At 49.9% G+C, this 25712-nt stretch overlaps 1 protein-coding gene across 1 annotated transcript; it reads left to right on the top strand.

The window, feature by feature from the left end:
- Window positions 1–487: 487 nt before the first annotated feature.
- Window positions 488–25167, top strand: ATOH8 (atonal bHLH transcription factor 8). The gene is made up of 3 exons (XM_048304872.1): window positions 488–1185; window positions 15404–15595; window positions 23528–25167. Exons 1-3 carry the CDS (start codon window positions 745–747, stop codon window positions 23531–23533), a joined length of 639 nt encoding a protein of 212 aa, XP_048160829.1. The 5' UTR covers window positions 488–744; the 3' UTR covers window positions 23534–25167.
- The last annotated feature ends 545 nt before the right edge of the window (window positions 25168–25712 follow it).

The raw sequence follows: 25712 nt of genomic DNA, 5'->3' as shown, positions 1-25712 counted from the left end.
TCTTCCTTGTGGATCGGAGTCGGTAGCGGAGCAGCAACCAAAGGATTCCGGGAGCGACGGGAGGGATGTGTGAGAAGCGCCGGAGCTCCCCCAGCTCCCCATCCCGCCGGGGTCCCCCCGCTGTGCTCCCGAGCACATTTAGGAAGGCAACGTGAAGTCAGGCACCCCCCGCCTCGCAGATCGGGTCTTGATGCGGGAAACCAGTGATAGGAGAGGAGAAGCGTGATGAAGTGGGTTGGAAACCAAAGCAAATCACAGATTTCCCTGGGGAAGCAAGGCGGGGGGTGAGGGGGAAGCGCACACGGTGGGTCGCGGCGAGTCTCCGGGGGGCAGGATTTCTCTTCCATCGCATGGAAGAGCGAGATTAAAGAAGAAAGTGGGAGTGGGGTGGGAGGGAAGGGAAGGGGGGGGTGTGGGGGGGGATGAACAAAGGAGATTGGCAGCACAGCTGTTTTGGGAAGAAAAAAAAAAAAAAAAAAAAAGGCCAGCCTTCCTGTTTCTTTAAAGCCGCTCATCTGCGCGGCGGCCGGCTGCCGGCGGCGGGAGCAGGCTGCGGGGAGCTGCGCGGAGCTGCGGCCGGGCGTACGCTCAGAGGACAGACGGACGGAGCCGGGGCTCCGCTGCCCGCCGCGGCCGGGCGGGCGCAGATGGGCGGCAGCGGGGCGGCGGCAGCAGCGGCAGCATCGGGAGCAGCGCAGCGGCGGAGCGGCCGCGGCTGAGCTTCGCCGCGCAGCGCCCCGCGCCATGCGGAGCGCGCCGCTGGCCGAGGGCGAGCCCTGGCCGCGCCTCTGCCCCGCCGAGCTCGGGGGGCTGCGGCGGCTGCGGCGCAAGCACGGCGGCTGCAAAAGTTTCCGCGTGGAGCTCAAAGTGCTGAGCGGGCGGCGGACCGGGCTCCGCGCCCCCGCCGCGCCGCCCCCCGCCGCCGCCGCCGCCGCCGCCGCCGCCGCCGCCCCGCCGCCCGCCTGGGAGCCGCGCAGCGCCGCGCTCGGCCCCGCCGCCGCCAGCGCCTTCCCCGCCGCCCCGCCGCCGCCGCCCGCCGCTTCCCCGCGCCCGCGGCCGGGCGAGGCGTCCGGCGTCTCGCCGGAGATCAAAGCGCTGCAGCAGACGCGGCGGCTGCTGGCCAACGCCCGGGAGAGGACCCGCGTCCACACCATCAGCGCCGCCTTCGAGGCGCTGCGCAAGCAGGTACCTGCCGCCGCCCGGGCACCGCCGGCCCCTCCGCCCGCCCGCGGGGGGCACCGGGCAGCGCTCCGCCAGCCCGCCCCGTGCTCTGCCCGGCGGGACCCCGCGGGGGGCTGGAGGGTGCGCAGGGATCGGGGAGCGCCCGCGCTGCCCCGCGGCCGGGGCCAGGGGAGGTGAAGGGCAGGAGCCGAGTGGCCGCCTGACAGGAGGGGAAGTCGGTTCAAAATGCCTGGAAGTACCAACCCTAGAACTGTGCTAACACTCAAGATAAATAAATAAGGGCTTTTAATTTGCTTGCTGTTAGAAAGTTTTGGACTTTTTTTTTTTTTTTTCCCCCGGAGGGAGAGTGGTGTAGAGGGCAAAAAATAAAACAAACCCGAGAAATCTCTCTGAGTGAGAACAGTGTGTAGAGAGGCAGTTGGTCAAGCTGGGAGTTGGGGTGATGCTCCTGTACCAAGAGCACGTGTACTTGCCAGCTGTCCAGCTGCGGTGAGCTACCCCAAAGGGATCACTGGGAATTTGGGCAGCACCGTGCATCTGTTGACTTTGGTGCAGGGTGCCTGATCTCTCAGGGCCCTTGCGGTTCTTGCAGCAGCCTCTGAAACTTTCTGTGTGCCCTGTCTGCTAGGGATAGTTGAGTTGTGGTCCTCTGCCAGTTAGTTTCCCATGATTTTTACTGTAGTGCGTATTTGAAGTGTGTCTGATGCTGGGCTTTCTTGCTGAGAGGACTTGAAAATCCTCAGGGTTGTCTGTAAAGGATAATAGACATGTTCTCACTGTCAGGGTGGAGCTTTGAAAGGTAAATGAAAGGTTAAAATCCTTCCATCACCTCCCCAGGATGAGGAGAGATACAGAGAAGCCGCAAGACTGTTGTATCTTCTGCACAAGGATAAATCAGTGCCCTGGACCCTGCACTCAGCCCTCTCTGCGTGCAGGCAGCGTGTAAGAGCACAGTGATAGACAAAGATGTGCTGTCGCATTGTGCAAGCCCAGCTGTGCTGGCTTTTCTGCCTTTCTGTTAAGTGCTGATGGGACTATTCCAGGCGTGCGGGAAGGAGGAGATGCACAGGGCTCGAAGGGCTGTGCGCTGCAGATGAGTCTGATTGTGAGAGGTGCTAAGCATCACCTCTCCCAGGATAGTCCTTCCAGCCTGGTGGGAGCAGTGTGCTCTGCTTGCAGGAGAGCTCACACACGCAGGCTTTTCCCCACCATCTTTAGGACATTTCTAATCTGAGCCATTCCCCAAGTGTGCTCGCTTTAGGACTCAGTCCTCTCTCCTGCTTCGAGGAAGTCTGCTTGTTCCTATCTTCAGCATGCTGCCTGCAGGCCTTTACAATGACTGCTGTGTCCTGGCTAGCAGCACCCCAAGAGTTAATCCTTTCCCATCATCTATTTCTGCAAACAGATTTCCAGCCCTAACCTCAGGAACTGAGACCAGGGCTGTATGTCAGGAGAGAATCACTGGTGAGTATCTAAATGAGAGCATTTTTGATCACCATGGAGTGGTGGGATCTGACTGCTCCTGTTGTAATCCTGGTAATCCAGTGCATGCTGGGTGCTGTCCCCTGGTGCTGAGAGGCCACCCCTTGTAGTAGATGCAAACTCCAGACTTGGTATATTTTGTTTCTGTAAGCTGCTTCCATATTTCGGTTGTTTGGCGACTGTGTGTAACACGCTTGGAAGTGTCAGTCTAATTCTCCATGGACAGACATCTACACCACCAAAACCGCAAGGGGAAGTAGCACTGATTTCCCAAATCACTGGCAATCTTGTTCTAGGCTGAGCCTCAAGCAGAAGTCAGGCAGGCAACAAATTAAAGCCACACTCTTTGGGGAAATGGGCAACTCTTGAAAAGCCTCAGATTCCCGGCCTTGGCCCTGTCTCTATAAATCACTTCAGCTGTGGACTCAGCTGGGAGCCCAAAGAGCCTGAAGAGCAAGTTGCTGTCCTCTCTTCCCATGAAAGCCGGTCTCTAGGGTCAGCACAGGAACATACTGGCAGAGCTGTGTTCACTCTGCAGAGAGAAAGAAATCATTCTCTGGGAAATGTTTGCCGCGAGGTTTTCCTAGCAATTAGCTGAGGGGTGGGCTGGCTGTCCTGACCACCATTGGATGACATTTGTATTCATTTCTTGTTGGGCTGCCAGCGGCGTGCCTGGTGCCGTACGTGACATCAGGTGACAGCCAGCTTCATTGCACATATGCGCAGCGCTGGCTTGTCACTCACGTCATTCACAGCGCTGACGGCGGAGGGGTTTCTGAGGAGCAGCTTGGATCAGGAGACAGTACACTGCTTTCTGTCACACCTTGGCCAGCGGGTGGGAGCAGGGGTATGGAGATGCCCTGGTAGAGGTACAGGTAGTAGGGAGGCTTTCTCTTGCCCCAGGTCAGCACCGTCTTCCCACATCCCAGAGCACACAAAGGGCCTTCAGCCCCATGCAGGAGGCAATCCCTGTGTGCTGTCTGCTGCAGGCCTCCCTTTGCTTCTTGTTCCTTGGTTAGTCCTCCGTCCCCTCCTTGTCATCACATATCAGGCTCTTAAGCAGCTGGGAGGCTTTTCCTGAGGCACTGAAACTGATACGTTCCCACAGACAGGCGGGCGAGGAGCAGGGGATTGTGCCGTGCTTGCACACAGCCGACCCTGGCCCCGAGCTCGTTTGGGAAGGGGTCAGGTGCTGGATGTGGAGCTGCTGGAAGCAGGAGCCTTGCTCAGCCACTGGTACCCAGCACCCACTCAGGTGTCATCCCTGTCCCTACCCTGTTTGGATGCATGAGGGTGGAGAGACCCATCCTCACTGGCACACGTGAGATAAAACCCCGTAGCTTGCAGGACCAGACCCACCATGGCCATACTGTAGGGAGCCCGTTCATGGTTCATGCCTGCTGAGGAGGAGGAGGAGGAAAGGGAAGTCATGCCTCTCTGCAGGACACTCTCCCTGTCTCAGCAGCCCACCTGAGGGCAAGCGGCTGGCACGCAGCACGCTGGACAGATGGGCTGACAGCGGCGTCCCTGCGCTCCACAGCTGTGTACATATGGCACACATGTTTTGGCTTGTGTTGACTAACTCTCCAGATGGCAGGAAGGGGTGTGGGTTCTTTTTTTTCTCCCAGTTCTTGGTGGAGGAAGAGCCAAACACAGTTGTTTCACACAAGGAGAGGCTAACCCAGCCATGTCCCTGAGGACTGAGCTGTCCCCAGCTTGCCTCAGAGGCCAGGGCCCCCTCAGAGGTGGGAGGTAGGCGGGCAGCTGCCAGCTCTGGGAAGCTGCCTGCTGTTGAGAGAGACGTGTCATTGCCATTGTGCTCAACCCTTGGTGTCACAGCCACCAGGAACAAGGATTTCTCTCCCTTTCTCTGCATTGAGCTCTGCCTTTGCCGTACGGCCATAGCACTAAAGTAGGACTGAAGAGCAGATTCTCCTGAGACACAGCTCCTTCCCCCTGGTCTTGGTACTTGTGGTCTTCAGCTATTAAGTCTGGAAGAGATTTCTCTCCTTTAGTCCCCCAAGCATCATTTGTCCAAGTGATCCTTCCACTGGCAGCAGAGTCCTGAGGCAAACAGTGTAGTTCTCCTTGGAAAACACTGACCTGCTCTGAAGCACTTTGAGGTGGTAAGATACTTCTGCTGTACTTGGCTGCCCCTCTGCTGCTGCTGCTGTCCCTGGGGGCTGCGGGCAGCTCCTATCTGGAGCACTGGTATCCTGCCCTCGAATGCCATGGCAGGTGCTGGTCAGTGGGATCTTGCACTGCCCCAGCTGCTGCAGGGCCCTCCACATGTGACATGGTGGGTGTCACTTCTATCCTTTTCCTCTCCCTCTCCCTGCCATGGTGGGTGATCAGTGAACCCAATCATCTCTGATGCAGACGGAGACATAGCACTGAGTTCACAAGGACCTGAGGTCATCTCCATGTGAAGACTCCTACCAGTCCTTGTGCTGGTGGATGTTCAAATTCATGAAGCAGTGCAACCATCTGGAGGAGGCAAGATGTGACAACGACATTGCCTATCTTCAAAGCAACTGTTCTCCATGCAAGGCAATTCTGCCACTTTTTTTTTTGTCTGCAAATTCCTGTTGGCAGCAAGAGTCTCATACTCCAGCAAATCTCAGCTCTGAAACTGAACCATTGTAACATTTATTACAGTATGGCCTTAGCCACCAGGTTTTCTGCTGGAGGTCCTGGCCAGAAGGGAGTAGTGCTCTTCAACATGAGACTGCATGGACAGCCAAGCAAACCAGCTCCCACCAGTATGCTACACTCCCAGGAGCTGGGATGGAGCTCCTCAGCTGTGCTGACAGACCCTAAGGTGGCAGCAAACTCTCCCTCGATGGATGGAGACAGCCACAGCAGCCTTCCTGATCTGGAGCCTGCCTGGGCTTGCACATCTGGTTTCTCTCTAGAGCACTGCTGTCCAGCTCCTCCTGAAGAAAGTGAAGCCACAGTGAGCTGGAGTCTGTGCCGGGAGCAAATGTGTCCACAGACATTTATCTTCCCTTGAAGTGTACTGGCATTTTTCTAAATCTTTTCACCACTGCATTACCAGGACATCCTCTGCCTCAGCAGCTGACAGCCTCACTCTCTGCACTCATGTGGGTTCTGGAGATACTTTAGGGTTTTAAAGGGCTTTTTAACTGCTGGAATGGAGGTTCCCCCCCCGCCCCCCCCCCCCCCTAGTATCCTTTCACTTTTTGCTGCCAGCATGCACATGGCTGCTGTGGCTTGTTGTTAAATCAGTGCAGAAAAGACCCTGCTCGTTCCCATTGGGAGCGTGGTGGGACATCAGGAGCAGCAGCCTCAAGGCTACAGGAGGTTTTGTGGCTGTGGGAGCAAACTATCTGCAGGGGATTGAAGGGACAAGCCAGGCAGTAAATGGAGGCAGGGCCTGTGACTTGAGCAGTGCCTTAGCCACAAGCCAGAGAAGGCTGAGGCTGTTCTGTGGATGCGTCATTTCGTGCTCGCCCTCTTTGTGTGTCATCCCAAGGGTGGCTGTGGTTTGTCACCTCTGCAGGTGGGACCCTGCATGTGACCAGTGTCGCTGACGTGTCCTTTCTGTGTGGTGGGGAGGCTGAGAGCTATCCTCGGTCACCTGCTGACATCTCCCAGCCCTATTCCCAGTGATTCATCCTTCTGTGATCCCACAAGCAGGAAACCCTAAGATGCCTTAAAATCTGGCTCCCGAAGACAAACCACCCATTGAGCTCTTTTGGGTGAAGGCTGAGCGGGAGGGTTTGGCTGCTGGAGAGTTGCAGCTGGACTTCAGGAGAGCAGGAGCATCTTCCAGACACAGTGTGCAGTGCCACCGCTGCGTGTTGTCATTGAACAGCACAGCGTTAACCGGAGCATCTCCGTGGTTGCTGCCAGTCCCGAGTGATGTTGATGGATATTTAGAGCCCTGAGTGGGGCGGCCCTGTGGTTTAACAGCTAAAGAAGATGACAAAATACTGGCCTGAAGCAACACAGGAGGAAAGAAAATAAGGGACAAAGAAAATAAGACAAAAGGACAAAAATCCTGAAAACAATGACTGTGTGTCACCAAGAGCAGGGCTTTTTTGCTCCCTTGGCTGCTGCCTAGCTGATTTTATCCTGTTCTACAAATCCTGCTGCTGTTGGGAGGTATTTGCTCTGCCTGCTGCATCCACCCTGAGTTAACCCCTGTGTTTTCTTATGGCTCCTGCTGAAATTGGAGAAAAGAGTCTGCTTTTCTCCATCAAGCTTTGAATCCAGTGTCTGCTCCCTGCCTTAATCCACTGTCAAATTCCTTTCCGGGCTGCAGTGGGGAGGTGGGACACTTTTCAATACCTTGCAGCAGAGCTTCCCATGCTCTTTGTTCCCAGCCTGCATCTGCTTTGATCTATGCCATGTGTGTTCCCCAAGTGATATATCCCATCCTGGTCCTGGTTTGCGCTGTCCCCCATGCCATGCAGGGATGCAAGCAGAGCCACACGTGTGCTGTGGAAGGTTGTGCTCCTTGCAGCTGCCACAGGCTCATGGCAGCTCCTGGGGCGCAGCAGCGGTAGCAAGGGAAGGGAAAACCCTGTGGTGTCCAGCAGTGGCTGGTGACTGAAGAGTCACTGAGGCCAAGCTGGGGCTGGGGTAATGCCATTATCTCCAGTGGAGCTCACTCTCCTGTTCACCAGGGGAACTGGATCCACTGGACCTCAGAGATGCAGATGGAAACCACTAAATTGCCACCCAAAAAAGTGTTTCCCCACTATAGTGCTGGAAGGTAGCCCCTTTCAGAGGAGATTTTCTGTGCGCAGTAGCCCTGGGATTTCTCCTCTGATAACTCCAGTAATCATCTGTGTAGTTATTATTTTGGGAGGTGGTTCAAAGAGCCAGCAGTAAGGTAAGAGCTCTACTGCAGCCCAGCAATGTGATATTTTTCAGGCATGATACTAAGGGGGTGTGTTGTGTGCCCTGAGGATGTGCAGGAGGCTTTGGGGGTGCAGAATGTCTGTGGATAGTGCAGGAGGACTGTCCAAAATGGAGCGGAGCCAGGCCTGGGGCAGCATTAACCAGACTGCCATTTGGAAGAGATTCCCGGGGTGAACTCACCCAGCACCACACCTAGGTTTTGTTTGGAGGGAGCCAATTCATTCGCTCCAAGGAGTGAACTCATGTTTTTGTAATGTGAGCGATGGGGGAGCCAGGAGCTGGGAGGGAACCGGGAGCTGGGTTGTTTGACAGCGTGGACCCACCCAGGAGGCAAAGGCACCTCGCTCAGGACTGGTGCTCCTGCCTGAGTAATGCTGCTTTTGTTCTTGTTGGCCTCTTTCAGCTGGGTTTGGGCCTGGGCTGGGTACTTTGCTCCCTATGGTGAGGCAGGGGTGAGGCTTTCTTTCAACCTGCTGGGATTGCTTTGCTAGCACAGGGCTGCCCCTTGCCCACCACTGCAGGCTGGTGGCAGAGAAACAAAAGCCTGGTATGGAATAGTTGCCCATCACTGGCTGGGATAGAGCTCCATGGAACATCTGACACTGTGACACCACCGATGGTCAGGGAAGGTGATTCTTTCTCTCTGCTCTGCTCTGGTGAGACACCACCTGCATCCAGCTCTGGGATCCTCAGCACAGGAAAGATGTTGGAACAAGTGCAGAGGAGGCCACCAGGTTGACCAAGGGGATGGCTGAGAAGGTTGGGGTTGTTCAACCTGGAGAAGAGAAGGTTCTAAGAGATTGTTTCAGCCACCTCACCCCTTCCCCTTAAAGGGCGACTATAAGAAAAATGAGGACAAATTGTTTAGTACACCCTCTTGTCATAGGACAAGGCATAATTGTTTTAAACTAAAAGAGAGTAGATTTGACTAAATATAAGGAAGAAAGTTTTTACAATGAGGCTTGTAAAACGCTGGCACAAGTTGCCCAGAGAGGTGGTAGATATCCCATCCCTAGAAACATTCCAGGTCAGACTAGACAGGTCTCTGAGCAACCTGATCTAGTTAAAGATGTCCCTGCACACTGCAGGGGGTTGGACTAAATGACCTTCAAAGGTCCTTTTCAACTCAGACTATTCTGTGATTTTATAGGGCCCTTCTCCAGAAGCAGTCCCCTGAGAACCATGCCATATATCCACACAGCAGGATCTGGCCTTGCTGGGTTCAAACCTACATGGTGCTGCCCAAAGGTCCAGGTCAGTGCAGTGAGCACCAGTGGCACAGAGGAGCCATCAGTGGAAGCTGGTTGCTGCTGTGTTGGGGGCAGCAGCAGGGATATTTCAGAATCAAGTCTGAAGGGGTCTGGCAGGACTGTGAAAGGATGTCCCAGGAATACTTGCAGGCTTTTCCATCATACAGCTGTGTAAGTCGTCATTGTCCCACCTGGAATATTAGAAGGACTCAGGGCCTGCAGCTGTTGAGAACAAGGTAGGGAAGCCAAGTCACCTTGCTGGTGAACCTGAACACACGAACCAGGTCATCAAATGAGTCCTGCAAGAAGCAGGAAGACCCATATGTGTTCATTTTACCCCCAGAACTGGGTGGAAAGAAAAATATTGGCTCCAAATCCTTCCCAAAAACACTCCACAATGTAACACGTCTTGAAAACAGGCGATGATCTTCTGGGCAAGGCTTTCAGCTTGTTAAGGATCTTACTCATAGAATCACAAAATGGTTTGGGTTGGAAGGGACCTTAAAAATAATCTGGCTCCAACCCTGCTGCCATGGGCAGGGACACCTTCCACTAGCCCAGGTTACTCAAAGTCACATCCGACTTGGCCTCAGGACGAGGCATCCTTCCAGGGATGGGGCATCCACACATTCACAGTAGCTCTACAGATGTCAGCCCTGGAGATAATTTGAGATAATGAAAGAGGGGCTTCCCCTGTGCTCAGGGCTGACAAGCAAGGGTCAGTGTCAATTCCTCTGCCCCTCCCTGCCACTGTTCCCCCAAGGTGCCTTAACCCCAGGAAATGTCTGACTCACCCTCAGTTAGAAAGGGATGTACAAAAGCCAGAACTGTTAAGTGCCGGACATTTATATGAACCTCTGGAAATACTTTTGGCAGGAGGTGCAGCACAAACAATGAGACAGCACCGTTGGGCTGCGTGTTGGGATGCAGGGGAGAGGCAGCCAAATGTTTTCCTGGGGGAGAGGGGCAAGGAAGGGGGGGCCTGATGTGTTTTAACTCCCAGCATAAAAATAAACCAGATGAATTAGCAGACAGGTAGATTCAGCAGCTTACTGTGGCATGTTGAGGAACTAGCTGTCAGGAGGGCTTGGCTTATGCTGCATCACAAACACTGCTTTAGAGCTGCCCCATCTTCCCTGCTGTGCCCAGGGGGCCCAATTCTGTCCTGTGGGTCCTTCATGTGGAGGGGGTCTGTGCACATCTGTGCTGCTAAATCACATTTTAGGCACAATAACAGAGACATCTGGACCCCCAGCACTCAACACCCTTCTTTATTCCAACATTTTCACGCAGTGTAAAATCAGACTTGTTTTACAGGTGTCTATCTGTACAGGTCCAGAGGTTGTTTATGGGAATGGTATCTTATTGATAAGGACAGAGCTACCCAGCCAGAAGCTCAATGATGTGAACTGGCTTAGTGCTCCTAAGGTCCATGGGATGCTCCTGGTTGTGCCCTGCAGACCCATTACAGTGAACATACCCTGCACCCTTGTATGGCAGGGTGGGAATTGTACCCTCTCACCTATCTCTAGTTGTTCCAACCTCATCCTGCAGCCTCCTCTCCTGTGCAGTCTCAGAATCAGCTCCCAGCCTATGTCTTTTGAGGATGGCAGTGACTCTCTGGGGAGCTGCAGTGGATCCCTGCCTTCCTCGAGAGGGCTGGCTGTGGGTCAAGTGCACAGCAGACTTCCCACAGATTTCAAAGGGAGCATCCCTGGTTTTCCAAGGGCGCTGCCTCTAAATCTTGGACATCAAGGATAGAAAAGACCTGTTAAGTCACATCCTGTTCTATCTTCCTCCCAAAGAAGGGCTCTTCTGCACAGGCATATGTCCCAGGAGCGTTTGTCTTGCCTTGATTTAACTCCTGTCAGCCTGGGGATCACTGATAAGACCCATGGGACTCTGCAGAACCCTTTGCAGACACAACTAACAAGAATCCTCTGGCTGGAGCTCTGGTTCCTTGCTGGTCCCAGCTCACTGTGCTGGTGTCCCGAAGCCGAGGATGGTGCCAGTGTCCTTGCCTTTCTAGCAGACAGCTGCATTCCTTAGGATTGGTGTGAAATTTCAGTTGCAGTTCCTTCCTAATTCCTTTTAATCATTGCAAATACTCCAGTCAGGATGGTGATCTGTGCTGATGCTCGGCAGAGACCGGTGAGATCAGATAAGGGAAATATTTTCATTAACTGCACAGGAACTCGAGCCTGGTTCCCCCTGACTTTGGATGGACCTGCTCAGCTCAGAGCTGCCCCATTAAAGCACTGAAATCTGTTCAGTTCGGCCATGAGGAGCAAGAAGGTGACAGAAGGAAAGGGTTTGGTCCTTGGCAGGAGCATGATAGATACCTGCTGACATTTCTGCCTGCCAAAGATCTGTGTGGAGACTTGGTGGGAGCTGGGAGGGTTACACCTGCAGGGCCACACCAGCCTCAGGCATTTTTTCCATCTTTGAAACACTGTCTCTGTTTTCAGTTGGATTTTCGAGATTTCTTGGCATCCAAGTGTGTCATTGACACCCTTTACTGCAGTTTGTACAAATCTGTCCCTTCTTTCCTGTTGACTTTATGTTAAAGAAGAGATAACATCAAAGTTACACACACACAGACACACACTTGGGGAAGTTTTGACTCTGGATCTGAGCTAAGTGGCTCATTCCTCTCTTAATTTCCCATGTTTAATTCAAAAGGAAACATTAAAATGGCAGGAGCTGAGCCAAGACAGGGAGGGTTCCTATGAAATAGTTTTTCTAACACTGTTACCATGGCAAAAAAAACCTCTTATCTCTTAATGTTGGTGCCCCGCACCCATCAGGGCAGTATCTGAACTGCTCAAGGTGAACCTCTTCCCATGGACATACGGGGCAGCTCCGGTTTGGACTCTGCTGCAGTAGTGTGGGAAAAGTGTTGTGTAATCCCAGTTGAGGGTTTTGTCAGCTGTGTGTAGCTCTGAGATCTTCCTTGCCATTTGTAGCAAACATGTCCTACAAAACAGTTTGGGGTTTGTTTTGTTTCTTTTTGTTTCTTTTTTTTTTCCCCTTAAAAAAAAAAGCCCAGAACACAAAAGAAAGAGCAAAACAGATGAGGAAAAGAGACATTAGCCTGCCTTCTTGTGTTGTAACTGGACAGCGTCTGTGCATCAGCCTCAAGGATTTCATGGTCTATTTTCCTTCCACTCGATTTAACTTCCTTCTTGCTCTAATTCTGAAATTACTCCCACATTTCACTGAATCCTTCCATTTCAGTTTCCATCTTGCTTTGTTCTTCTCTGATGCCATTTGATCTGGGGTCTCTGTTGTTTTTGTTGCATTGGCGTTGAAAGGGACTTGGGTGTTTCTGCTGCCTGAAGCTCTTGTTTTCAAAATAACTCAGCTCATTGCATCTGGGGACCAGGTACTGAAGGCAAGGACATTGCTGGGTGCATAATGCTGGCAAAAAACCTGAAGGCAGGGATTTAGAGAGAGGTTTTGTCCGACAAAAAGGGGCTCTTAAACAGATTCTCTGCGATGTCCCTGCTCATTGCAGGGGGAAGTCTGGACTAGGTGCCCTGTAAAGGTCCCTCCTAACCCAAACTATTCTGTGATTCCTTGTATTTTTAAGGGTACCAGTAGTACATGGTGTGTAGAAAAAAAAGGCCGTTTTAAGCTTGTTGGCTGGTTTCTGGAGAGGCTGGGTACTGATGGGCAGCTCAGCTATATCACACCTCCAATCCTGTGTTCAGTTTTGGGTTCCTCTCTACAAGAAGGACATTGAGGTGCTGCAGCCTGTCCAGAGAAGGGCAACAGAGCTGGGGAAGGGTCTGGAGCACGAGTCTGATGAGGAGCAGCTGAGGGAGCCAAGGGGCTCAGCCTTAGAAAAGGAGGCTCAAGGGGGACCTTGTTGCTCTCCAGAAGTTTCTGATGGGAGGGTGCAGACAAGTGGAATTTGGTCTCTTCTCCCAGGTAACAAGTGATAGGACAAGAGGAAATGGCCTCAAGTTGTGCCAGAGGAGGTTTAGTTTGGATATTAGAAAAATATCTTCACTGAAAGGGTGGTCAAACATTGCAACAGACTGCCCAGGAAAGTGCTGGAGTCACCATCCCTGGAAGTGTTCAGAAAATGTAGGTGTGGTGCTTGGGGACATGGTTTAGTGGTGGCCTTGGCAGTGCTGGGTTAATGGTTGGAGCCCATGTCCTTAGGGGTGTTTTCCAACCTGAAGGACTCTATGTATCGGACAAGACATGGCCCATAGGGTCAACAGCACTAGAATCCTTGTGCTCATGGATAGGGGTGATCCAGGCAATGAGTTTGGATTTCCATAAGCACTGTGGCAGAGAAGGAAAGAAGAAACTGAGCAGCTTGGATGGGAGCATGGATTAGTGATCGGTGTACAGGCAGGGAATGGTGGGTAGAGAAAAAGGGCCAGTTCCTGCAGGGAGGGATGTCATGCATGGACAAACCAGGATCTGACTCTCAGTTTAACTCTGCTTTGAACAGGGAATTTCAGGTCCCGCCACCTGAAACTGTGACTGTGTGAGCTGTGCTGAAGCTTATGACTCTGAGTGATTACATAATAATATAGGAGATGAAATAAATACCACACAGATGAAGTGAAGTGATGCATATGGGAAAAACCATACCAGAGTGCACATACAAAGTGATAGACACTGAGCTGACCATTATCTCAGAGAATGGAGACCTCAGGGTTTTTGTAGATGGTTCAATGGAAATCTCAGGTCTGTGTCTGGCAGCAGTCACAAATCAAATTAGGAGTTAGGAAGAAAGGAATATTGAACAAAACAGAGCACATAAGCATCTGTTAGATATATGCACCACAACATGAATACTGTGTGTTGTTCTGATCATCTCAGCTCCAAAGGGACTAGGAAAGGTTCAGGAAAGAGCAGCAAGGGTCATCAAAGATATGGGATGGCTTCCATAGAACTGTCTGCTAAGGAGGATTAATCTTTTTCTTTTGGAAAAGAGGCTGAAGAGATGATGGTGAACTAAAAACATATGTCACACTGGAGGTGAATAAATATCTGTTGTCCTCTCTTCTAATACGGGAACTGTAGTACCTCAAGGGAAGACAGTGGGAGCCAAGTTCAAAACAAGCAAAAAGAGAAAAAATTTACATAGCCTGGAGAGAACACTTTGCAAAAGGATGTTGTGGCTGCTCAAAATCAACAGGTTCAGCTTACCAGACCAAATTCATGGACAGAAAAGATCTGTCATGGGTTGCTAAATATGGGGATGGCACATCTAGCTGAGGTCATGGAGGTGACGGTAGTTGGAGCCTGGCAGAACACTTGGGGAAATCCTATATATGCTTGAGCTGTTCTGCTCCTCCCTTTGCATCTGTGTGTGGCTGCTGTGGGGTTTGTGGAGGGGCTGAACCTGTTTTACCTTCTGTAAAGTCAGGGACAGCATTCTGGGGTTGATCCCATCTTTGTGTCCCTGTGGAGGACAGAGAGGCTGAGGCATGAGCATGGCAAGAGGTGTTAAAAAATCTCCAGCCTAAGCTGAGTGTGACACCCTAGAGGGGTGCGGAAGATGGAGACTGGTACAGAGGCAGGTGGTAGAGGAACACTGAGGCATTCCAATGATTGATGTACTATGAAAACTTAGACTGACAGGTGGCCAGACAACCTGAGGGGCTCGGATGGATTTCAGATGAACGCACAGCTTCAGTTTCCCAAAGGCGATAGACTCTTGCGCGTTGTGACCTTCAGCAATTTTGCAAACTAGAAAATGGGGTGCCCAAGCCTATCGAACTCAGAAGACCTCTCTTTAAGCTGGACATATTAAAGCTGTGTGCCTGAAATTGAGTGTAGATGTAGTGTTTTTCTGGATCGTGATTGAAAAGCAACCCACCCTTCTACGGCAGGAGCCGTATACTGCTCAGTTATTGAGATACATTCTGTTTAGTTTTAATTGTTTGAATGTTTCACATTACAATAGAAATCTTTAAGATTTCTAAGAATAATAAAAAGAAATAAATTGCATAAGGTGCGTCGAACTCCCTGATACAGGCTCTGTTTTGGTCTCTTTTGTGGGGTGAGATACCATGATGGAGTGTTTAACCAGGTAGAAATTACTGCCTCCTCAAGGTCTTGTTCCTCAACAACGTCATGTTTTTGCATGGGCTGAAAGTCTCAATTGATGTTGTCTGAGCACAAAACACCAGGCTGTGATATAGTTGCTCATACCTCCTTATTGCCTTATTCTGCAAGACCTGTGATGACATGGGAGCTACTTGTGGGGAGTAAGTTACTCAGGACAAGTTACTGTGAGGTGTGGGGGCTGAAGGTTTCTGAGAAACAGGGCCTCCAAGAAGCGAACTGAACAGCAGGCAGATGTCCTGGGCCATATCCTGCCATCACATTTTAAGCAGAACTGCCCTGCTGAAATCAAGAGGCTTCATGCTGCTTTCATCCCCATGGAGATCAGCAGGGGAGTTCTTCTTAAAAACCTGTTGGGACCATATGGCATTTTATCACTAGAGTTTCTATTTATGTTAAAACTGCTAAGAAAATAACTCACAGTTGTTTTGTCATGCTTCAAGCAAGATATTTTGTTTATCTGGCCTAATTTTTAATTATTTCTTTTTCCCTGTTACCCTTTCTAGGTTCCCTGCTATTCTTATGGTCAAAAGTTGTCCAAACTGGCCATCTTGAGAATAGCCTGTAACTATATCCTTTCCCTGGCCAGACTAGCAGACCTGGATTACAGCGCTGACCACAGTAACATGAGCTTCTCTGAATGTGTGGAGCAGTGCACTAGGACCTTACAAGCAGAAGGAAGATCTAAAAAAAGGAAGGTATGTTACAGCCTCTCCCCCACTTCACCCCCTAAAAGATGGTAAAAGTTACAAAAGGGAGATAAAAAAAAAGGAAAAAAAAAAATCCAAAGTAGTTTCCTTCCTTTCTGAACCTTGTGAAATTTTCCTGACTTTTATATCCCTCGCCTTTCTCTCTCTCTCTTTTCCTACTCCATCCATCTGATCTTGTAATAACCACATTCCTCCCTAATCAAAAGCTTTTCTCTCCTCCCCGTCCTCTTCGCCAGGCTCTTCCCCTTGTTAGTCGCCCATTGTGTGTTCCAACACGAGCGTGATCCTATTAAGAGTCATCTTGGGACTGTTACTTGTTAAACCAAACCAACCTTGAGTCGCCTTTTGGAGCCTGTAAAACGCTGTCGCCCGCCTGTGTTTTCTGTTTTGTTTAATCTAACACTTATCTCTGAGAAAAATCACCCGACAACAAAAAAAAGGTAGCTAATGGAGACACTGTATGTATAAACACATTAGTAAGATGTATGACCTGAAGGACATGTGGGTATCTTGAGGAAACAACGTTAAATCTAATTATGCCTCGCATTCCTTTAGGTTACTTAACACTGAACCAATTAGGTGAAATCATCGTCAAGCGGCAGGAGGAGGAAGCAGAGCGTTCTGCCAGTTTTCCTCTCAGAGAGTGACATGGGTGAATTAAAGGAGTGATTGATGTCTTTGTTCAGGCTTTTATGACAAAAAGAGTTTTGTAAACTTGAATTGAACTTCCCCCTGCTCTCTGAGCTTGCTTGTCAGGCGGGATAATAAATCAGCAGGATTTTAATGGATGAATGGGCAGCTAAGCTGGGGAGCAGGCTCCTTCCCCGGTGTTGTTAAGATCTGCCTCTGATTCGGACAGGTTTCCTCACTTTTCCTCCTCTTTAGCCCAACAAATCATCCTGCAGCAATTCAGTTTATAAATAAACACAATAGCACACTCCCTGTTGCTTCCTCTGGCTGTCACGGGCTGTATTTATGCTCGCGGAGCAGCAGTGCCAGGCGGAGACGCGGCACCGCTCGCCCACAGCTGACAGCACTGCCTGGGACTGGGAGGTGTGGGGGGAGCCCCTGGGCACAGCCCAAAACTGGGGGTTCACTGTGGGGTCTGTAGTGGTGTCCCAGGGACACTGAAATGATGCTACCAACCCCAGGGCAATGTGAGAGTTGGTTCCTGGGTCTGCTCGTCAAGTTGAGATGAGGGAGAAGAATACCATCATTCTGGGGGCTTCAGCAGGTTGCTGGTTGGGTCTTGGGTCCCCTCTCCAGGTCAAGAAGGGGATGAGCATCCTTTGTGAGGCTTTAGCAGATTGCTAATTAGGTCTTGGGTCCCTTCCCAAAGTCAAAATGGAGGGAAAGAAGAGAATGAGCATCCTTCATGGGGCTTCACCACATTTCTGGGCTGCTGTTCAGCCTTTGGGTGCCCAGTGGGCTGAGAGCCATTGTCTTGGCTTATGTAAACCAATGCAGGCTTAAAGAAAGAAAACAAGGAGCCAGATTTTAAATGGCTCCAAATCCCAGGGTGTTCACATCTGAGGATTAGGGCTGGGCCCATCCTTAATTAAAAAAATAAATTAAGAATTAAAAGCCTTCCATTTACGGTGTTCTCTCTCTAAAGTTCTCTCCAGAGCAGATGCGTGGAGAAAAGCCCCGAGCCCATCGAGAATGCGTGAACAATGGAATTCTCACAGGGCACCTCCTGCCTCCCAACAGGCATCACCAACCCACAGAAACAGCATCACCCGGAGAAAATCTGACTTTTCTCCACGTTCTTGAAGGACACCCACCCTAACCCTTCTCCAAAAGCCCTCTCTGAAAAGAAAGCCAGGCTTTGTACCTGAGGCGGGGTCTTAATCCCTGCTCTGCCTTGCTTTTCTTGCTGGAAACTGTCGAACATGCGTTTCTGTTCTGTAGGGCAGCCCCAGAGCACACAGATTCCCTCGTGGATGACAAGTACAATTTTATTTCTAGCAGTATTTGCTCAGGTGATGGCAGGAGCACATCCAGCTGCTGATGAAGCCAAAACCAGCAGGTACCACTAAGTAACTCTGGTAATTCCCAGCAGATAGGAGTGGGGATGCAAAGCCTGGGCTGGGAGGACTCATCTTGCTAGTCTCCCTTTCTCCTTGAGCCAAGCAAATCGTGAGCACGAGGGAGGAAAAGGCTGTTGTCAGAGGGAAATTACAGATCCGGGATGGCTGTGCAGCGATGATCCAAGCTCTGGATGTCAGGTGGTGTGAAGAGATGTCTCTCCTGGGGGGTCTCACACAGCGGCTGGATGAGGATACAATGGCTTGGCTCAAAATCGCCGCGCCCTCGTTAATGTTGAAATCGGCACGTTTTTGTAAGTGCTGTGTGTTTTTAATCAGGTCTCTGAAACCACTGCTCACTGAGCAGTTCCTCTGAATTATCGACTTTGGGGTGGTTGTTATTTTATTATTGGTTTTTTGAGTTTCCTTTTATATTCTCTCTTAAAAAATCGCAGCAATCCTGAACATGGACCTCCGCTCCCTGAGCTCCACGTTAGCTCCACAACACCCTTATCTCCTGTCATCTCCATTTTATTGTGTGTCTGCCTCTCTCACTCTCTCAGCTCTCTGGTTGCGATGTGCTGTGGCACCGTGAGCTTTTCACACAAAAAAGTAGCTGGTTGGAGTTTGTTTTGGCAGGCAGGGACTCCAGATGTTGCATTTGCTGGATTGTGCATTGCTGTTTGCTTTGTTTTGGGGGTGAATTATCCTGTGTCCCTAACGTTAGGTTGTTCGGATTTTGCTGTTGCAATAGGAAATTTGCTGAGTGGTTTTACCTCCCCTTTCTACTCTCATTTAGATAATTAGAAAAGGTGGCTTTAGCCTTTCGAAGTTGACTAGGAAAAAAAATCCCCTTCTCTGTCCTAACTACAGTTATAAGGTGATTTTAGTTTTTGCAACTGAGATTTGACCGAGGGTGTTTGGTAATGGGAGATCTCATTTATAAGCAACAAAGGAGGTTTCAGATGCCTTTTCTTAAAAAAGAAGAAAAAAAGCTGACTGTGGGGGGGTGGTGGTGGTGAATTCTGATGATAGTTTTCATTCTTTAAAGCTGCCTCGTGCTTGGTTATACAAATGATCTGGACTAAACCTTGTCCTTAACCATGCACCCAACCATGCACATCAGAGATCTGGGTTGCGACACCCTTAGCAGACCCCCAAGTCCTGCTGGGGCCACACTGATGTCCTGGGAAAAGGGGGGAACTGCTTTCAGCTCTGGCCAGGAGCATTCTCTGGCAGCACAGAGGATGCAACAGCAAAAGAAAGGGAAGTCCAAGTTTTCCTTACCCCCAAGGTACCCTGTTTCTGCGTGGCACATGATCCTCAGTGGCCAGGGGTCGTCTGAAAGCCTTGCATGGATTCTGTAGTGTTTGGGGTCCAGCTTGCTGGTCCCACAGTCTCTTTTTCCAGCTTTTTCCCCCACAGGGCTGAATTCTGGTGCCCTGCAGGAAAGCAGCTCAGGGTCAGGATAGGGCTGTAGGGTCCATGGCTGGGGGCTCTCCCTGGAGCCGTACATTTGTAGGGGTGCAGAGCTGTGCATCACAGCCCCCAGATCTTCCAGCTCCAAAGCTGTGGGGCAGACCTTAGTTCCCCAGCAGTCAGCACAACAACAGCCCTTCAGTCTACACAGAGCAGGATCCAGCCGCGGACAAACACCCTGCACAGCACACCCAGCGCCCAAAACCCCAAACGCCCATGGCAAGGTTCATTTTCTTTCCCTTCCCCTCCCCTGTTTGCTTCTGATTAGCCCCCGTGCTAGGCAGCAGCATCGCCACGGCCATGGGAGCTCAGCCGGAGCAGGGAGGGATGGGCGAAGGATTTTTTTCTTTCTCTCTGCTTCATCCTCCCCCCGTCCCGGCTCTTCTGGCAGTCGCAGACTCCAGATGTTCGGAGCGCGAGCTGGGAAGTCCTGCTGGCGCCACTTGGGGCAGAGGGCAGGGGAAAGGCACGCGAGCTGGAACCCAGAGTACTCAGTCACTGCAGGACTTGGCGCATTCCCCAGCTCGCTGCTGGCACATTCCCCAGCTCTCTCCTGGCCATCTGTTCCAAAAAAACACTTTCAGAACCTCATCATCACTCAGGATACAACACTGCGAGCAGCTGTTAGCAAGGCAGAAGGAAAAAAAAAAAAAAAAAAGAAACACACACACACATTAAAAAAAAAAAAACCAAAACCATGCGAAAGGTCTCTTTGTGAGAGAGGAAACTGGGTTATGAATAACAGGCGAGCAGTTGGAGCTCAATAAAAGTTTTCGGCTGGAATTTAGTTTCTTGTTTTTCTGCTTGTGTGTGTGGATGAGCACAAACTCAAGGAATTAAAAATTAAAAATATGCTTTATATATATATATCTTTTCCCAGATAATTAAATGATACAGAAACATATATGGAATGAAAAGCTTCTCTGTTTGTTGCAGCCTGCTGCACTAAAAGGGCTGACATTATGCATGTAATTATTGCATTATATAAAATAGTTATTGTGGTGTTGTGCCCCCTTGATGCCCCCTCATTGCTGCTTTGCTGCTGCTGTAGGTAACGCTTACTCCCACTGAAAAAATTGAAAGGAGGGTGTTCTGCAAGCATATTTACTTGCAGAAGTGAACAAGTTAAGGGTTTATATTCTAAAAGAGAAATGGTAGTGGCAGGCTTGATTTGTACAGCACTGAAACCATTTGCTTGGAACATATTTTTTCGATAACACTGTACCATGGCTCGTGATTTATTTAGACAAAGCCCTGAGATAAAGCCACAGCTCCCACCCCCTGGTTCGTGTGGATGATCCTGGCTGCAGGGTCTTGCTGTTATTGATCATCTGATATTGATTATCAGAACCATTCGGAGCCAGCACAGTAAAACCTTGATGATCTGCATGGCATTTCTTCCTCGTGGCTTCCCATCCTGTGTGGGGAGGAGGGGGTCTCATAATGAGATTCTACCTCCCTTTCCCTGCAGTTTGACCTAGCAGAGGTTCCTCTTTAAAAATAGCTTCATTTCCCTGCTAGGGCTTGCCGGCGAGAGCGGGCAGCCAGCCAGTCTGCTTCGCCACGGCCGCCAGCTCCGCAGGCTCTGGGGAGGAGCTGGACCGCGGGATAGCAGGGACCCGCTCCGAGCCGCCTGTGCATCTGCCCTGGGACAGCATCCCTGGGGGGACAGAGGGGACCTGGCTCTGCCTGGCCATGAGTTATCCCTGCTGCATGCTGGCTGGAGGATTACCCACCCAGGGACCTGCTTAAAAACAAGGCAGTGAGAGGGTAGCGAGATTCATTTGCTTGTCACTTGCGTCTTTTATGTCCCTGCAGCCCAAAACAGGGATTGCAGGTGGGGCACGGGTGCTAAGGCTCATGAGAAGTTCATGAGCAAGATCACCCAACTCTGGATAGGGAGGCAGCAGCAGCTACCCCAAGGGCATCCCCAAGGGCACCGCACACCCTGCGTTGGCCCACTGGGGCATTGAGCATCAGTACCTCAAAGAGCAGGGCCCAAAGCTTCTCCTTGCAAAGGGTGTGATGTGGGACTCCCCTGTTGCATGACAGCACCCCAAAAGTCCCTTTGCTTAAGGGGTGTTGGAGCAGTCACAGCACACAAAGACTGGGGCCAGGGATTTGCTCCCATGGTGGGAGCAGGATCCCAGCATAGGGTCCATCCCCTTTGTAGCAAGGGGTAAGAATAGAATAGGGTAAGATCCACCCCACAGATATTGGGTAACTGCAGCAAAAGGAAAATATGAGTAGAACAGACAGGAGAAGCCCTGGAACAAAGGCTGACTCAATTCCAGAAGTGCTTTGATTTATAGAGATTGAAATGCTCTGGGATGCTGCAAACTCACCAAGGTCATTGGGCCAGTTGTCAAATTCAAGAGCCATGGGAGTTCTGATGTTATTAGTTTAAAGCAGACCCAGGCTCATAAATCTGTCTTCAGAGCTCCTAGCTGGAGTGAAAAAGGGTGGAGGGGGAAAGAAAGGAGCCTGTTCCCACCAAACATAACCCATGGGCAGTGTTGGGCAGTGCCTGGGGACCAGTGGAGTGGTGCCACTGAGGTGTGCTGAGCATCTCCACTGCATTGCAGGGGGATCTCTCCATTCCCCTTTCCATTTCCTGTGTCCAGAAGGTGCAGCACAAATGCCCTTACCTGCCATTGCCTGGTTTGTGCATATTCCCTCTTGCCCCCTATGGGTGAGCTTCCCCCAGCTGCAGAGACTTCAGAGGGGAGACCTGACCCTGAGACTCCTCTTCCTAAAGCCATCCTGCTTTCCCAAACCCACCAGTCCTGTTGATCTCTCTGCTGTCTTTTAACGTTATGAGAACAGCCATTGCTTCCCTTCTTTTACATTTCCTTTCCATAGTTAAATGTGAGATAAATTAAACAACCAACTTTTCTATTACAGGTATTTAATACGTGTTACATATTGTTGGAGGTTCCCAACAGAAACACTGGCAATACACAAGGCTGTTTGTCCTTCTCTCACCTAAATCTTGTTCATTCAAAATCCCAAATAAGGCCTTGACTTAGGGCAATAGTTTCCACATCTTCTCTGAGCAGCACTAGGTAGGATGGTCCAGAGACAACTCCAGCAATCTGGAGTCCAGCAAACACCAGCATTTATTGTATGGAGGATAACCTGGGTGCTTCCAGTGAAATACTCTTACCAAGAGAAACCTTGATGCTCCTGAGGCAGTCCTGTGCTTCCTCGGGTGTGCACTTGACAGGAGGGAGTGACAAGGTGGATTTTAGGTTCCCCTGTCCCTTAGTCTGTCATGGATGAACAGCTGTAATTGTTGATGTCACAGCAGCTGCCCTAATGATAGTCATAAATAAAATAAATTCTAGTGTGTTACTAGTATTTCATACCCTGATGTTACAATATCCAGTGATGGAAAAGGAGAGGCAGTACAGAAACAAAACAGATTGGGGGAAAAAAGTTTTTCAGGCCAGGCTTTAAGGAGTTTGACCTTGCTAGGACTGACAGAAAGATGGCTGACCTGTCCAGGGAATTGGTGACTGTGTCCAAAGGACCTTTAGAAGCCGTACTGCATCCTGAACGGTTCTTAAATCCACTGGCAAGAAGCAAGAAACGGTGGTAGCACTAGCTAAATGTGATTTCATTTCCAAGTTTCTAATTCCTGAGTTATTTAAAGAAGGATTTAGGAGCCCACGTGATGAAGGCAGTTTGGACAATGGAGATGTGATCTCATTAAATCCTCAGGCCCTGAGGATTTTCCTCTGTTTTGAACTATGCTAACAATTGTTTGTGGGATATTTGTGGGGTTTATTTTAATGCTAAAGGGGGTTTAGATGAGATTTTCCTTGTCTAAAGCTGCCACAGTTTGGAGTTGACCATTTTCCTATGGACCTGGCCATAATATTCTGTAGCCCAGTGTAATTTCCCAAGTAATCTACCACAGCTGTGACTCACAGGGGATGCACAGGCATGTGGGACAGGTTGCAGTCCCACAGACTGAGCAGCCATGCCTGCAGAAAACTCAGTACAGCAACTAAAATACAGAAGTAAAGCCCATCTCCTGCATAAACCCATCTAGTTGCAACTCCTTTGCTTTCTGAGATCAGCTCCTGAAACTGAAAATAGCAGGTATTTGCCATCACTTCTAATTTTTTTTTTTCTGGCGGCAGGAGTTGGACCCAACACCAAATTACTCTGTTGTTTTTCCTCCCCAAGCCTTCCTCTTCCTGTCTGCCACTCCCTCTTCACTATGCTGGCTCTGGCCACCATTGTGGCACCTACAGATGGTTCCACTGTGAGTCCTACTCTTAGAAATTGCAGATCCATGGCCAGCAGTCCCCAAGGATGCTCCCATGTGTGTCAGCGATAGTCCACACGAGGAGCCGCTGGGACACCATGTGTTCACTGTTCTCATGGTGCATCTTTCTCTTTCCAGGAGTAATAACCAGGAAGGGAGGATTCAGAAGAGCTTCCAGCCAGAGTTACATCTGGTCTTGGCAAAGGTTGCACGATCCAGATGAAGACTGAAAGCAGCTTTTTTGCAGAAACCCCTATTGGAGATGACGATTGGCCAAGGAACTTTCTTAATCTCTGGAACAGAAAGGAAAAAAGGAAAAGAAAAGAAAAAACAAAAGGACAGGGATGCTTCTTATTGTTGTTAAGCCAGCCACCTTTTAGTACGTGCAATTTATTTAGCACTTTTCCCTTTGCTTAACTGGGAAATGTTACCCTCTCAGCTCATGTGTACAGTAATTTTTTGTTGTTGTTGTTGTTGTTGCTGTTGTGCCAAAGATTTGATGGAGCTTCTACACTGTGTCTTATTTTTGCCTTAATGTTAAATCTTTGAGCCAAAGAAAAGTCAGAGGTGCCATTCAGATTGTGGCAAGCAGGCCAGCCAGCTGTCGGTGACAAAGCCCAATTTCTGTACCCTTCTGAGTTACCTCTTATTTCCTCAGCTTGCACTTCCCTGCCTGCAGCCCTGGAGCCAGCATTTGGTGTGGGCAAGAGCTGTGACAACACCAAACCATGCTTCAGCATTCGGGTTTGCTTCTTCCTTTGAGCTACTCTGTAGTTCTGCCTTTTGGGCAATTTCCTGATGTTCCTGCCTGTGCAAAATCCACAGGGTAGAAATACTGACACGAAGTGAGAGCTGAAACAGGAGCTATGAATTTATTTTTTTTAATAAATAAAATTAAACAAGCAAAAACAAAGTTCCATGTAAAGCAAAGAGGAAAAAAAAAAAGAAACCATAAGAAAGTTCAGCCAGGCAGAAAGAAGTGCAGCAAAATGATTCAGCCAGCGTATCAGGTTTGTGAAGTCGTTTTTTCCATGGGGTTTTTCAAGTGGTCAGAAACCCGTGTAATGCAAAAGCATTTGAATCCTATACTGTACCTTTCACTTCAAATTGAAGTAAAAAAAAAAAAAGAGAAGAGATGGAGAAACATTTGCTTGGAGTAAGCAGACTTTATAGGTAATGCAGTTCGTATGCAGGGCATCTGCTAATGATGGAGGGACAGAGCTCTGCGTTCAAGTAAAAAAAAATGAGTTTCCAAACCAAGAAGATTAACATGTTTTGTTAATCTCAAGGGGAAATGTTATTTGTGAGGCCAGATTCACCTCCTGGCTACTTCAGTGTGAATCAGGTTCCCATGTGTCTTACTCCAGTGTGGATCTGGCTGGGCATCGCCACGCACTGGGGCGGGCGAGGGGATGGGGCAGGCAGGAATCACTGGGCAGGGGAGGGAATAGTCTCTGTTTTACTGACATGAATATACAAAACTTGAACTCCTCAGTGCCTGCCTGTTTATTTCCCGAGCTAAACAATTGGCCCCAAACTGGGGAGCTGCTGTGCAAGAGCTGAGCTCGCCGGAGCAGTGTGAGAGTCTGGGGTGCCAGGCTGCTCCATGCCAAGTTCCCTGGCTCCCAGTGAGCTTGAGATGTCTTCTACCAGATTTCGGGGACACATGGGACAGCTGTGTCCAAACCCCCTCCCAGGAGCTCATTATATTGCTCCCCCCTCCACTCTCACCGCTGGTCATTATTAGCAGCCCAATAAAATACATTTTTAGATTGTCATTTGTATTTCTTTATTAAAGCACAGTTTTTAACTATGTCTTTTATTATATACATTAAAGCCAGCTTTTTAGCTTATAAAGGGGAGAGGGGCTGAGCTCACTGACCGCGGGAAACGCTCCAGGGCTGTTTGCACTCCTGTCAAAGGACTGGGTTTAAAGTGCCTTTGCTTTCAAGAACCAGCAAGCAACTGGACCTCATGTGTGTGGCCCAGCCAGAAAAAAGAAGGGAGATGGAAGGCTGTAGAAAAACCCAAACAGCCTCGCAAGATGACCTAAACCAGGAGCAGCAGGTTTTGCGTTGGCCATGCTGCAATTCTCCCACCTGGGTTTTGAGCAAGAGCAATGGGGAAAACCCCAAGTTGTCCTGTTACACACACAAGGTTTAGGAAACCTTGTGGGCATTTCTTTCTTTTGAGCAGAGTGAAACGTTCACCGAGCATTTTTAATTTGAGAAATACCATCATATTTTTGTTATGAGTTCTGCAGTGGCTCTCAGCTTGAGAATTAATAATTATCAGTAAAGCAAGGTCTGCAGGGAGAGTCAGC

The sequence above is a fragment of the Corvus hawaiiensis genome, chromosome 5, assembly GCF_020740725.1.
Source record: "Corvus hawaiiensis isolate bCorHaw1 chromosome 5, bCorHaw1.pri.cur, whole genome shotgun sequence".
Taxonomy (NCBI): domain Eukaryota; kingdom Metazoa; phylum Chordata; class Aves; order Passeriformes; family Corvidae; genus Corvus; species Corvus hawaiiensis.
The sequence above is the reverse complement of the archived record's forward strand: the minus strand, read 5'-3'. Positions and strand labels throughout refer to the sequence as shown.